The sequence below is a fragment of the Lynx canadensis genome, chromosome D1, assembly GCF_007474595.2.
Source record: "Lynx canadensis isolate LIC74 chromosome D1, mLynCan4.pri.v2, whole genome shotgun sequence".
Classification (NCBI taxonomy): Eukaryota; Metazoa; Chordata; class Mammalia; order Carnivora; family Felidae; genus Lynx; species Lynx canadensis.
Genome location: NC_044312.2, coordinates 111,020,752 through 111,035,330, shown reverse-complemented (window position 1 = coordinate 111,035,330; position 14,579 = coordinate 111,020,752). Strand labels below are relative to the sequence as shown.

The following is a 14,579-nucleotide window of genomic DNA, read 5'->3' as shown; positions in this document are numbered from 1 at the left end:
GAAGAGAGGTTACCGGGGGCCGTAGACAGCGGACGACGGGGTGTGACCCCCCTTCACGGGCACGGTTTCTGTTTCAGGTAACAGAAAATTCTGGAAATAGATAGTGGTGATGGTTGCACACCCTTGTGAATGCAATCAATGCCACTGAATCATACACTTAATGTTTGTGTTTTTTTGAGAGAGAGAGAGAGAGAGAGAGAGAGAGAGTGTGAGCAAGGGAGGGGCAGAGAGAGAGGGAGACGCAGAATCCCAAGCAGGCTCCCGACGCGGGGCTCGAACTCACGAACAGTGAGATCATGACCTGAGCCGAAGTCGGAAGCTCAACCGACCGAGTCACCCAGGCGCCCCAGAATCATACATTTAAAAGTGGGGAGGGGCGCCTGGGTGGCTCGGTCGGTTAAGCGGCCAACTTCGGCTCAGGTCATGATCTCACAGTTTGTGGGTTCGAGCCCCCATCGGGCTCTGTGCTGACAGCTTGCTCAGAGCCTGGAGCCTGCCTCAGATTCTGTGTTTCCTTCTCTCTCTCTGCCCCTCCCCCGCTCATGCTCCGTCTCTCTCTGTCTCTCAAAAGTAAATAAATGTTAAAAAAAAATAAAAATTAAAAATAAATAAAAATAAAAGTGGGGGAAAAACAGGCCAGGAGGGAAATAAAAGTTTTTTATTTTTAATAAAAAAAAACAGGGGAAAAACAGGCCAGGAGGGCAGAGCTGGGGAGACCATACTCTAGACCTGACAGTGCAGGACCCCAGGAGGGGGAGGGGGACCCCTGAGGACCCTCAGGGAAGCCACACAGCCCAGTGGAACAGGAGCAGGGAGCGGCAGGCCCAGAGAGTGTGGCACACAAGGCCCTCCCTGCAGGAGACCGCCCCCGCTCCCCAAAGACCCCCGAAGGGAGAAAACTGGAAAACTTCCTGCGGGAAAATGCCTCCAGAGTTTAGGGCCAGCTGGTTTCTTTTTACAAAAAAAGGAAACTAGGGGCGCCTGGGTGGCGCAGTCGGTTAAGCGTCCGACTTCAGCCAGGTCACGATCTCGCGGTCCGGGAGTTCGAGCCCCGCGTCAGGCTCTGGGCTGATGGCTCAGAGCCTGGAGCCTGTTTCCGATTCTGTGTCTCCCTCTCTCTCTGCCCCTCGCCCGTTCATGCTCTGTCTCTCTCTGTCCCAAAAATAAATAAACGTTGAAAAAAAAATTTAAAAAAAAAAATAAATAAAATAAAAAAGGAAACTGAGGTTCATGGAACGGAAGTGTACCCAGGGCCCCACAGGGAAGGGCCCAGTGTGTGTGTGCGCCATTGTCACAGGCTCCCGCCAGGGAGAGGAGCCTTAACCAGGCGCCCCGGAGACCCCCAAGAGGCTGAAAACCACTCTCCCCCCTGAGCGAACCTTTGCTTCCCCTTGAACGCTAGAAAATGACATCAAGGCAAACTGAAAGCACTCAAGAAACGTACACTAAATACCAACCAAGAAGCGGGTAAGAAAATACCCAGAAAGTACAGTATCCCCCCACCTGCACAAGGGCTCAGCCGCGACCTCACCATGAAAACCTCCCAGGGGAAGAGAGACCTCGAGCAAGAAGGACACGGGACAGTGGACATGTGACTCTGGGCACGGACTCCATCTGGACCTGAGGTTCCAGGGCCACACGGCTGCCGCCACCCCAAGAATGTGAGGTGAGCGCTCCCCTGGCCAGCGGGCGGCAGGGCGGGGAGGGGGGTCGTGGAGGGTTAACCGTCCCCAGTTAACAGATGACGGGGCTGCTCAGGGATGAGCAGGACATATATGCACAAGGGCCCCGCATGGCTCGGGGGAGCGCGACACCCTTACTTGCCAGGGAAGGGTCAGCAGCCAGCTTCAGGGCTATCAGGCACCCCTCGGGGACAAGCCTGTGCCACACCCAGACCCCCAACAGGTCTCACCACTCCTGGCCGACCTCCCAACCCCCCCCTCCCCACAAGGCGGTCTCACCTTGACTCTGACCATGCCCTCCAGCACTTTGAAAGGAAACCTGGGAACCTAGGGTGGGACTTTTTTATGTCCTTCCCAGTGAGGCCTGTCTTGGGAGAAGAGCCTCCTGGCCGCTCCGCACGGACACTGGCTCACTGAACCCCACAAGCCAGATGCCACAGCTCACCTTTGCGGGTGAGGAAACGGAGGCCAAGGCCAAGGCCAAGAGCTAGCCAACCACTCCCAGAGCTGAAGAGAAAGCAGAGACCAGCCTGGCCCAGTAGCAGGAGGGACCCCGACGCTGTCTCAACAGGTCACACACTGGGACCCACGCTGTCCCCGGGACAGCCCCCAGGGCGCCTGTCTCACACCACTGCTTTCTAAGCAAATGTGCCAGCAGGTCCCCGACGCGGCCCCTCACCGCCACCAGCGCCTCCGCGATCCGAGAGCGTGTCAAGTGACTGTCCGAAGCCGCACAGGCTACAAATGTCCAGCGTCTCTCAGGGCTTTGGCAATACTGAACACAGCGCTAAGCCCACCTCTCGGCATCGCCCCTCCCGGAGGCCGCCACCGGCCCTTGGCTTGGCCCCGGCCTCAGCCACCAGCTCTGACGTCTCTGAACTGAGCTGTGGACCTCAGGACAAATCTGTTCCCTCCCGGCCTTGAAACCGCTTGCCCTGTTCCACACCCCACTCGGGACACCGCGGCCCGCGCCTGCCGAGAGGTCCCCAACCAAGATCGATCCATCTATGGGTGAGCGGATGAGCACGATGCGATCTACACGGTGACCGCTGCTTCCCCCCCCCCCACCCCGCTGAAAAGCAACGGAATGCTGACACAGGCTACCACACGGAAGCACCCAGAAAACGTGACACGCGGTCACACAAGCAGCCAGACGCAAGAGGCCTCCGTGTCGTATGACACGATGTATATGAAACATCCAGAACACGCAACTCCATTGGGACAGACAGCAGGCTGGGGGCAGGTGGGGGATGGGAACTCGCCGTTTAACGGGTGTGGGGTTTTATTTTGGGGAGGTGGACACGTTTGTAACCAGACTGCCGCGGTGGTTGCCCAGTGTAGTCGTGTACTTACGGGCAGTGGACTGTATGCTTTAAAAAGGTTAATTTGATATTACAGGATTTTCACCTCAATTTAAAAAAAAAAAAAAAATCAATTCATCACCTCTGGCTCCAGCCGCATTTCCTATCCCCCGGACTAAATTCTTCCAGAAGCTCCCATTGCCTTCTGGATCACGTCCAATCTCTGCGTCGTGATCTGGCCTCTTTCGGGGGAGGACACCACCTGGTCCTCGAGGACGGGACTCAGGGACAGTGAGGAAGAGCCCCCCTGGGCCCACCTCTCCCATAGCTGCACAACCAGCTTCTGCGTGCCTGTCCGCCCCTGTAGGCAGAACATTCTGACGGCAAAGGCACACTCATCTGCCATTCTAGCCCCGCGCTTTACTCGGCACCAGGGGCCAAAGAGTCCTAAGAGCTGACCAGGTGCCAGGCAGGTGTTAACTCACTGAATTAGCGGTCAGAAGTATTATTATCCCATTTTACAGGAGAGAAAACTGAGGGACACGAAGGTGGCCCCAGCGGCGCAAGTTCCCCCGCATGGCAACCACCACGGCTGACGACAGACCCTGAGTACTCAGGCTCCGTCCACCCTGTCAATCACCTCAAGAGACACTAAGCGAGCGTTGCGGCAATAAGCGAGTCAGGACAGCGGACTAGATGCCCAAGGTCGCTTGCAGAAGAAAAACCCAGACCGTGGAAATACGGCTTTTGGACGTCCCGGCCAGAAAGATCAAGGACTCCATCACACAAGAGGCAGTGCAGTTCAGCTGCCACCGGTCTCACACCGAGGCCCCCCCGGCAGGGGACGGTCCCAACCGCCTGGGGTGGGGGGTGGGGAGAACCAGACGAAGACCCTGGACACAGAGAAGCCAAGGGAGTCGTCCAAAGCCAAACAGCTCCCGAGCACGTAAACGAGCACGTAAACGCAGGCTGGTCTGACCCCAAAGCCCCCACGCTTCGCTTCGGGGCAGGAGGCCTTGCTGAGTCCTCACCTGACTGCACCCCCACCCCCAGCAGCGTGCAAATTCTGCTAAATGCCTGAGCGGTGAAACAGCGCAGCTGAAATTAAATGGGTTCCAAATGCGACAGGATCTCCACGGCAAATGTGGGATCATACCGGTGGACTGGGTAAATTCTTGGGTTTGAAGGGGAGAGTTAAAAGCACGTGGGCCCTGCTTTCGAAAAGCAGCGGCAGTGGGGAGGGCGGGGGCTCCTCTCTCGGAGGCCTCCGGCCTCCGCCCAGCATTTCGTTAACTCAGCACCCACCTGCTGGGCCCTTCCAGTGGGCCGGGCAGTAGGCATCTACAGGAACCACCCACAGGCGGTTGGGCGGTGGGGGGAGGCGGAGAGGGGGTCCTGGACAGGTGGTCCTACAGCAAGTGCTGTGGGGCCAGAGGGGAGCGGTCTGGGCCTGTGGAGCTGAGCCGGGGAAAAGCCATTCCCAGCACCGGGGCCACTAAAACAAAGGCATTTCCGTGGGCTCACAGCTTCAAATTGCAACAGGAAGCAATCAGGAAAAATAATTAGGTGCCAGCTTACTGGCTCCACTCCGGACCAACGCAGAAATCTAACGCAGAAATCGGGGACAGTCAACACAGTGGTGCAGAAAGGGTGCTTCCTCCTCCTTCCATTTTAGGATCGGATTGCCACATTAGCCGGGGATCTAAAACCCTCACGCTGACATGCTTCCTAATGTTAAAATGATCAACTCTATCTTTGCCTCATTCGCGACTGAACTCCACAGACGTGATTCCTTCCCCTTGGGGGCTTGAACCACAAAACGGTAGGCATCCGACTCCAGCAACGTCACCCCAAAAGGGACAGGAAATCCCAAACTGCACCGAAGTGAAAAGCACTACGGCTGGCTGAGAAACCCCACCTTTAAAACAAACATCTCCCCCCCCACCAAAAAAAAAAAAAAAAAAAAAAACAACCTTTTGCCTCCGTGATCCAGGCATTTCCGGAAAGAAAAGCAGCAGCGTTGGTCTGAGCTGCCCAGATACTGTCATTGCTCTGTCGTCACCTTGTTTTGCTAGTATCAGACATGGCTGAGAAATGTAAACCCACTCCGGAGGGAGATACATTTGGGGTGAAACCGCCGACATTCTCTAGGCTTCGGCTGGGAGGCAAACGGACGGGAGGAAACTGTCCCCTCTACGCCCCCCCAAACCTCAGGGAAGGGGCTGCAGCCCTGGGAAATGTGACCACAGAGCCTGGCCGGGACACCTCCCTGCAATGTCCACACTGGAAATATTCAGGGAGACAGCTGTTTGCCTTAAAGAGGCCCAGACAAAGGGACCTGAGCCACCCGCTCCCACCCCACCCCCCAAAAAACTGCTACCGGCAGCAACACGGCAGCCCGGGGAGCCCAGGACTCCGCGGCCCCGTCCAAGGCGGCCAGCCACACTCCAGAAAAACAAAACACTCACGTCCGAAGAGAACGATTTAGGTAGCGAGAGATTTGCTCCAAAACCACATGGCAATCTCCAAATTAAAAGAACATGTGTAGCGTTTCACAACGCTTAAGTTTCCTGAGCCCTCCTGACCTCAACTCCACCCCGCGGGACACACCGAAAGTTGCATTGAAAGGTCCCCGGGCCCTCGATCTGTCCCCCAGGGTGTGCACAAGCGAGGCACCCGCGCGCTTCCCGACCGCGCCGCGCTCCGCGACCACGTCACCCCGCGCGGCGGCCCCACGAGGCCACCCCCCGGGGTGGACACCGGCCGGGTGCCACCGCGGGGAGGAGGGAGGGGGGCGGGCAACGGCCCCACGGGTCCGCCGGGCACCCGGCAGGTGTCGGTCCGCTCGGAAACCGACAGCCTCGCCGACGAAACGGGGCGGCGCGACAGGCCAGGCCGCCCGGCGCCGGGTCTGAGAACTTTCTGTGCAACTTCGATCAGTTCTCGGGGCCGGCGGGCCAGCCGCGCGGCCATCGGAAACGGGCTCGCCGAGGAGTCCGCGACGCAGGGCGGCGAGGCCTGCCTCCCGGCCGACAGTCCCCGCCGTGCGCGGGCCCCGCGGCCCGGGGTCCGCACGGTCCCAGGGCGGCCTCGCCCGGCCGGCTACACGCGGCCGCACCGCCGAGCGCGCCCCGGGGCCGCGGGCAGGTGAGGACCCGCCCGCGCCGCACCTGGCGGGGTCGGCGCCGCCCAGTCGCGCCCCGCGTCTGCAGGCCCCTGGGTGTGGGGTGGGGGGGCGGGGATCGCCCCGGCGGGACGGGGCCCGGCCTTCCCGGGAGGAGGCCCGGTGCGGGCGAGGGACCAAGGGCCACTGCGCGCGGCTCCCCCCCACCCCCCGGGCGGGCGGGCCCCGCGGCGCGCGCCCCAACTCGCCCTCAACGTTGCAAAGTCGCCTCGGTCGCGCCGCGCACTTGGCCGCCGGGCCATTGTACCCCCGCGCTCGCGCCCACCTACCCGCGGCGGGGGCCAGGGCTGCAGCCAGAGCGCGAGCAGCAGCGCCCGGCGGCGCCGCCTCCATGTTGTCCGGGCCGGGCGGGGCCCGCGCGCGCTCACTTCGGGCTCCATGGCGCGGGCGGCGGCGGCGGGCGGCGCTCCTCGCGCGTCTCCCGGCGCCTGCCGCCTCCCCCCCTCGGGCGCCGCGGACCAGGACGGCGGGGGAGGAGGGAGGAGGCGCGGGAGCGGAAGCCGCGCCGCGTCTCCGCCCCCCGCGCCGCCGCGCCCTCCCGCGGGCGCCCCCCGGAGCCGGCCCGCGGCCCTCCCCGCGCCCCCGCCTCCCGTGGGGCTCCCCGGGGGCGCGGGGTCGGCGCGGGCTCCACAGCCCGCGGGGGGGGGGCCTCCGGGCCACCACCCCCCACCCCCCACCCCCACCCCCGCCTCCGATCGAGTTCCGGAAGCAGGTGGGTCACCTGTGGAGCCACCGGGACCCGGCCTTGACCGATGGGGAAACTGAGGCACGGGAGGGGGGCGGGGCGCGGGAAGGGCACGCGGCGGGGCAGCCGGGAGCCCAGAGCCAGGTCGGTGCGCTCTCCCGAGACCGCGGCCGCCCGGGCGGGGTCCGGCCCCAAGACACCTGTTCTTGCCGGGGAGGGCAGAGGAGGGAAGAGGAGGGAGCCCGCAAGTCAGAGACAGAGGCTGAGGACGGACAGAGGCTCGAGCCGCAGGGGCTGAGAGTGGGGGGTGGGCTTCGGGTTATTTTACTCCACCAAATACATCCCCTCTACATTAGTTACGGTACACGAAGCAGCAGACACACTGTTCTTCCAAATATGCTTCCCGCCCCTCTGGGATCGCAGACCTCTCCTTTGGTTCAGAAAGCAAACATGGAAGGGAGCCCCCACCCCCCACCCCCATCCTCCCGGCTCTGTGCTCCCTGAGCCTGCAGCTCAGCTCTGGGCCCTGGGGGCGCAGGGCAGGGGGGGCCGAGAGGGGGCAAAGCCCTGGCCCTGGGGCTGCTGGGCCCAAGTCCCAACTCCAGATCTGCTGCTTCCTGGAACCAGGTGTGCCCTTGGGCAGATCGAAATGTAACCCCCCCAGGTAGTCTTTCCTCCTTTAGAAAATGGGTATGGCTGTGCCCACCTCGCAGGTGCTGAGAGAGCCGGCTGTAACCCACATGAACACCCACATAGTCAAGGGTGTGCGCACTCTTCGTGTGTTTGTGACAACTTTACAAAGCTACCGGTCAAGGCCACGGTCTCCGTCCTCCTGAGGCTCGTGTTCTAGAGGGGGAGGCAAACATAAACAAGAGACAGATAAATTTAAAACAGAAGACCGAAACACCTTTAACAGATTACGAGGAAACGCCATGGAACACGGGTGGCGTTGGGCTGCAATGTTTGGGGACGTTGTGACTTAGGGAGGGAGGGAGGGACATTGAGGGTACAAGCCGGGAACAGGCACGCGGTGGGGAGAGCCCTTCAGGCGGAGACAGCATCAGGAGTGAAGGCCTGGGCAGGAGCCAGCCTGGGTGCTGGACTTGTAGGAGGGATCACAAAGGCCAAGGCCACAGAAGCCGCGGGTGGGGGTGAAAAGGGTCAGATGCGGCTTCAGGAGAAGCCAGCCGGGCCCCGCGCATACCAGCCCTGGAAAAGGAGTCAAGAATTTATCACGAGAGCAATGCGAAGCCATTGGGGGGGGCAGTTAGGTAGCAAACACCCTCGCTGTTTCCTCATGTAGGCCCCACGCACAGCACGTCAGGGCCTGGCTGCCTCTCCTGGGGCCAGGTGCAGACTCCCTCGCTCTTCTAGCCCCCTCCACTACCAACCCCTCTCACACCCTGCCGGGGTTCCCACTCCCTGCCGTGACCCCCTTCAGCCTCATCTACAGCAGCCAGAGTGAGCCTGTTGAAACAAGCCAGACCACATTCCCTCCTCTTCTCAAGAACCTGTTGTGACTCCCATCTCGGAAAAGAAGCCAAAGGCCTTATGGCACCTAAGGGCCTGATCTGGCCGCATCCCTCCCTTTATCTCGCCAACCTCCTAATGCTCTGTCCCTCCTCTCCCTCGCTCTGCCCGAGGCACAATGGCCTCCTGGCTTGTCCTCCAGCACAGCAGGCACACTCCTGCCTCAGGGCCTTTGCACATGCTCTTCTGTCTGCTGGAACTCTGTGACCCCAGTTGTCCACACGATTTGTTCCCTCGCATCTTCAGTTCCTCAGCCAGGCCTTCCCTGGCCCCCTTTGAAAACTGTAAACCACACCCCCTCCACCACCCTTGCAAACACTTCCTGTTCCACATCTTCACTTTACCTTTCTCCTTTGCTCTGACCAGCACCCGACATACTGTTTATCACCTTTCTGCTCTCCAGTAGAACGGAAGCTCCAGAGAACAGAGATTTTCATTTGCTTTGTTCCCCATACATCCCCTCTGAGTCTAGACTCGGGCCTGGTACACAGTCGGTGCTCAATAAATGTTTGTTGCATGACAGAATGAAGTGGAAAGATCTGACCTACGATCATAAAAGGAGCACTCTGGCTGCTGAGTAGGGACAGGACCGTCAGGAGGGACGAGGGGATGTGGGGGGGGGGGAGGACTGGCCACCAGATGGGCACCATGGCAGCAGCCAGGAGAGATGGTGGCTTGGACTGACGGGGAGCTGGGCGGGGAGGCTCATGAAAGGCGAGAAGGAACCGGATTGGTCATGCTTTAGGAAAAGCTAATGGGTCTTGCTAAAGGCTCTGGGGAGGAGGGCTCAGTGTGGCCCGCTGTAGGGGCTCGCTAAGGGGACACTTACAAGAGCAGCTCGTAAGGAAAGGAAAATGAACCAAGAATCAGCAGCAAACCGGCAGACCTAGAGATTCTTTATTCTCAGGGAGGGAGATGGAAAGCTTGACTCTCCGCGCAGGAGGAACTCAGTCAATACAGAAGACGCCACGTAGGTCAAGGGGCCAGTTCTGCGTGCCCTGCGGTCTCCTGTGCTGACTCTTGAGATGCTGGCAGTGGAGGAGACCCCAGAGACCCCCCACCCCCCGCCAAGAAGGGAAGGACTGAGCCCCATCAGAGCAAGATCCCAGGTTGCCTGACTCCAATCAGAACTTTGAGAAAAGCCGTTTGCAAAGAACAAATGAGAACTAATCACTATTTGATTCTGCAGAATTCCGACACATCACAAGGGCAGTAATTTTTAGACTCCTCACTCATGTTAAGAAGCAACCGAAGAACGTGCTAAGCTCCTACTTCCCCCAGAAGACTGCCTGTCACGGCCCATCACGCCGCCGACCTTTTCTTAGGCCTCACACTTGGAAGCGTTCGCTCTCAGTTCACCCCTCAGATGCAAGTTCCATCCAGATGAGGTAACAGGGCTCGGCACCTGTCGGGGCTAATCGTTTCCGGGGACAGGGGCTCAATTGGGGTCCATTTAGGGCCCATCAGAGGGTGACATCTCAGCCCTGTGACACTCGGGGGAAAGTGCCTGTTTGGTGTCCCTCCCAGGCTGGAACATGCTGACTCCGGAGAGAGTTATTCCGGGCACGACAGCCCTCCTGCCCGGGAGGCCTGGCCACTGTGATCAGAGGTTCGGGCCGGATTCCCAGCGTTCCCCGGGCTCTCTGAGCCACAGGCATCCTCCCAAGGGCTGCCGGGTAGAGGTGCGCCGTGGGGACGTCCACGGAGCCCCGCGGGCCTCACTCCTGCACAGGCACAGGGCGGTGAAGAAAGGCGGCCACGGCTGCGTGGGGGTGGGGGGTGGGCAGTGGACGGCTTAGACGGTAGTGGGCGTGGTTTCTATGGAGGTATCTGGGGTGCGAGGGCGTGAAGGCCGGACTTCACCTCTCTGAGCCTCAGTTTCCTCATTCATGAAATGGGAATGAGGCTATCTGGTCGACTTCTTATCACTCGGTGCTGATATGAACCTCAAATGATCAAAGACTCAGAAAAAAATGCTCTTTAGACCTTAAAGCCCTGCACGAATGGGAATTGTGATTAACACGGACCCAAGACAGGGCCCAAGGGTGGGTGTGCAGCACTGGCTCCGTGTCACTCCCCCCCCTCCCCTCCTCCCTCCCCTAGCTGTCACCAGCCCCCACTTCCTGTAGCCCTGGGTTCCAGCCCTCCTGAAGGTTCAGCAGCCGCATAACCTGGGTCCTTGGGGACCGTGTTTTCGACTCGGCCATGCCAGTGTCTGGTCCACCTGCTTTCCTTGTCACTGCAGATTAAGAAGGTGACGTTTGGGGGCTCCTGGGTGGCTCAGTCATTAAGCATCTGACTTCAGCTCAGGTTTGTGAGTTTGAGCCCCACTCGGGGTGAAAAACCGCGAGACCTGCTTTGGGTGAGCCCCATTCCTCTCTCTCTCTCTCTCTCTCTCTCTCACTTGCACCATCTCTGTCTCAAAAAATAAAAATAAAAAAATAAAAAGAAGAGGTTGACATTCTGATTTCATTCGCCTTTTTAAGCACCTTAAAGACACCTGTAGTAGGTTGAATGATGGCCCTGTAAATGTTAGCGTACTTGGAAAAAAGGGTCTTTGCAGGCGTTAAGTTAAGGATCATAAGAGTCTTCACTATCCAGGTGGATTCTGAATCGAGTGACAGTTGTCCTTAGACCAGAGAGGCAGAGGGAGATTTGAGACGGACAGAAGAGGAGGAGAAAGAGAAGAAGGCGGAGGGAGAGAGGAGAGGGGTGTGGCTACAAGTCAAGGAGAGCCTGGAGCCCCCAGAAGGTGGGAGGGGCAGGAAGGGTCCTCCCCCAGAGGCCTGGAAGGGAGCGCAGGCCCCTGGATGTCAAAGTTCTGGCCTCCAGGCTGCGAGAGAATACATTTCTGCTGCTTTAAGACATCCGGTCTGTGGTTTGTTACAGCTGCCGCGGGCAATGAATACAGACCCTAATTTTCTCCAACCCATTTTACAGGGAGGGAAACTGAGGTCAGAGAGGTGAGGGCTTGTTCAGGGCATCATCTTGCAACTGTCTTCGTACCATAATGGCAGAGTGGAGGGATTGCAACAGAGGTGGTGTGCGTAAAAGGTTTGCTCTCTGGTCCTCTGTAAACACATTTTCCTCCCGTGCTCCGGGGAGTCATACGGCGATGCCTGTTCTGGAAAAAATAAAGCAGGGTAAGAGGGTCAAGGGGCACAGAAGGCCTCACTAGGAAGGCAACATCTGTGCAGACACCTGGAAGAAGGGAGGGAGGGGGCCTTGCAGCCGGTGGGGAAGGCCAGGGCACAGGCCCAGAGGCGCAGCGAGGGGCCAGAGGAGCCGAGCACAGAGAACCAAGGTCGGAGAGGAGTGGGCCAGCTCTGCAGGGTCCTGGAGGCCATCTGGTCCGAGTGACATGGGGGACCACTGGAGGGCCAGGAGCAGGGGGGGAACACAGCATTCCACTTCCATGTTACGGAACCTCTGTTCCCACGCGGGAAGGAGCCTCGGGGGCAGGAGAGGAGCCAAGCCGGCCAGCGGAGGGGCCGCGGCAGGGTTCCAAGTTCAAGATGGTGGTGACCAGGACGGCTGTGGAGACAGTGAGAGGCGGTAGGGTTCTGGATCTCTCTGCGGGGAGAGAGGACACGGAGAGCAAGACCAAGGTCGAGAGCGGGAGTCGAGAATGTTGTCAGAGCGTTCGGCCCGAGCGCCTGGGCGGCTGGGCTGGCACTCGTTGGGACTGTAAGTGTTGGTGAGCGAAAGACAAGAGACCCCAGGGCGTGGCGTCCCGAGGAGCGGACTGGGCAGCGTCTGGGGATCAGGGAGGAGGGCTGGGCTGGGCGCAGAAAGGTGGGACTCTTCAGCGTCGAGGCCACGATCGCAGAGGAGCGTGGAAGACGAAAGAAGTCCAAGGCCGCACGTCGGGGCCTCCAGGCTCAGAGGCGAGGGGACCAGGAGCGAGGGGCTCCCTGAAGGCAGAGGAGGAAGTGAGCGGAGGGCCAGGGCCAAGCGTGGCTGCTGCATACGAGTGGCCTGGGGCTGGAGACGTGTCCACTGGGCTCCGCAGGTGGCCGGTCTCGCGTGCCCTTGGGGAGATATTTGGAAACGCACAGCAGCTCACGCGCACCCGGGGTCAACCCGGGCCAGGCGCGCAATGTGCACGTCGTTGAACACGTAGGACTCCACCAGTCCACGCGGCGGGCACCTGGGGCAGGGCCCCTGGCTGGAACCCCGGGAGGCTGCCACACCTCTCTGGTCACTCTCTGAGGTCCTCGGGTCACTTCTGGCCCCAAAACAGCGTCGGTGAGCAGCTGCCATGCCAGGCCTGGCTTCACGATCAAAACGGAAGTTTATTCGAAGTCCCTGCTTCTCCCCTCCTCCAGCTGGCCTCTGCTCTCCTCCTCAGGGCTGGAGTAGGGGTGGGGGCGGGGGGGGGGAAGGACATGGGGGCGGGAAAGGGAAAGGGCTGGCGGGGGGACGAGTGTCCCTGGGACCAGACTGGGGGCCTGGAGGTTTGGGGATTCCAAACGTTAGTTCTTTCTCTCTCGGGCTCCTTGTGGGCACATTGGCTATTTTTCAGATGCCGTCTGACCCCTGGACATAGGACTTTGCCCAGTTCTGTGGCTGGCCAGGCAGCTACAGGGATGGCCTTGGCCTTTCATTTATCAGGCATGGAGCAAACACAAGACACCTGTGATGTCCCCCCACCTAGACCCAGCTGCAGGGACATATGTCCCCTGGTTCCTCGGAGCCCCCTTGTCCTGTCTCAGGATGAAAGGGGCCCACCTCAGAGCCTCTCTCTCTTTCTACTAAGCCCTCTCCTCCTTTGTGCGCTCATGGCAGGCAGTGGGCTGCTTAGGGACCAGGCATCCCGGTTAGCCTGGCATTGAGGGGTCCCCAGAACATAGGACTTTCAGGGCACAAACTGGGAAGGTCCTGGGCAAACAGAAACGAGCCAGCTGCCCTAGGGCTGGTGAAACCAAGCTCCCCTCTGTGAGGCCCTCCCCCCCAAGCACCCGGGCCAAACGGACAAAGCAAGCCCCACGCCGTGCCCGCCACCTAAAAGTTAAAAACCCCTCTTGAACACATCAATATCATTTTGTTATGTTTATTTATTTTTGAGAGAGACAGACGGACTGCGAGTGGGGGAGGGGCAGAGAGAGAGGGAGACACAGAATCCGAAGCAGGCTCCGGGCTCCGAGCCGTCAGCACAGAGCCCGACGCGGGGCTCGAACCCACGGACCGCAAGATCGTGACCTGAGCCGAGGTCAGACGCTTAACCGACTGAGCCACCCAGGTGCCCCTGAATGTCATTTTTTTTTTTTTAAGTAGAGGAATTTTCCTAAATAGAAGGAGGCAAAAGAGATATCCTAACCGATCATATCCTGCTTGAAAAATAATTCTGATGATATTAAGAATTATGAGTATTTTCTTTAGATCTGACAAACTGTGTGTATGTAGGACAATTTTTCCCAGGAGATCGCTTCCAAACTATTCAATGGAGAAACATCCTATTCTTCATTGTTTATATTCTTCACAAATGTGGCAAAACCTTAGCAAATTTACAACCTGATAAAATTATGGGTGGTCACTGAAGAAAAAAAGTTATAAATTAGCCCACGGAGAGGGTGCCTGGGTGTCTCAGTCTGTTAAACGTCCGACTTTGGCTCAGGTCATGATCTCACGGTTCGTGGGTTCGAGCCCTGCATGGGGCTCTGTGCTGACAGCTCAGAGCCTGGAGTCTGCTTCGGAATCTGTGTCTCCCTCTCTCTCTGAAAAAAAAAAAAAAAAAATTTAAAAATTAGCCCAGAGACTATATAGAATATAGAGTGTTCTATCCTCCTAGCTGGACAAACACACCTTCCTAGCACCAGGAAGGCAGGAACTTTTTGGATTCCTCAGAGTTCTACGTTGGAGCATGGTGACAAGAGTCAGGTGAGGTCACTTGACCTCTGCCCCAGGGAGGCACCCGCACAGCCTGGACTCCGTGCTCTGTGCTCTTTGAGCAGGGACTCCGGGGTCCGAGTCCCCGGGACAAGGTGGGGTGAGCAGCAGGGACCATGCCCGCTGTGGGGGATGGGCAGGCTGGAGGGGGTGCAGCGGCGGCCCCCCAAAGCTTGGAGCCCCGGGCAGGATGGCGCTTACCGTTTTGTTTGGGGCCTTCGACATCAGGCAAAACTGGGGTGGAAAGTCCCACATGAACTCCACCCCTCAAGACAGACAGCACCGCTCAGAACAGCCTTGGCACCTAC

General features: G+C 59.2%; 1 protein-coding gene across 1 annotated transcript in view; it reads right to left on the bottom strand.

Moving 5' to 3' along the window:
* Positions 1-6,516, bottom strand: part of LRP5 (LDL receptor related protein 5) — a 105,596-nt gene extending 99,080 nt beyond the window's left edge. Inside the window, exon 1 of the mRNA XM_030331115.1 lies at positions 6,437-6,516. Coding sequence (XP_030186975.1) covers positions 6,437-6,500 — 64 coding nt within the window. The 5' untranslated portion in view covers positions 6,501-6,516. The remainder of the gene's footprint in view (positions 1-6,436) is intronic.
* Between the last annotated feature and the right edge of the window lie 8,063 nt (positions 6,517-14,579).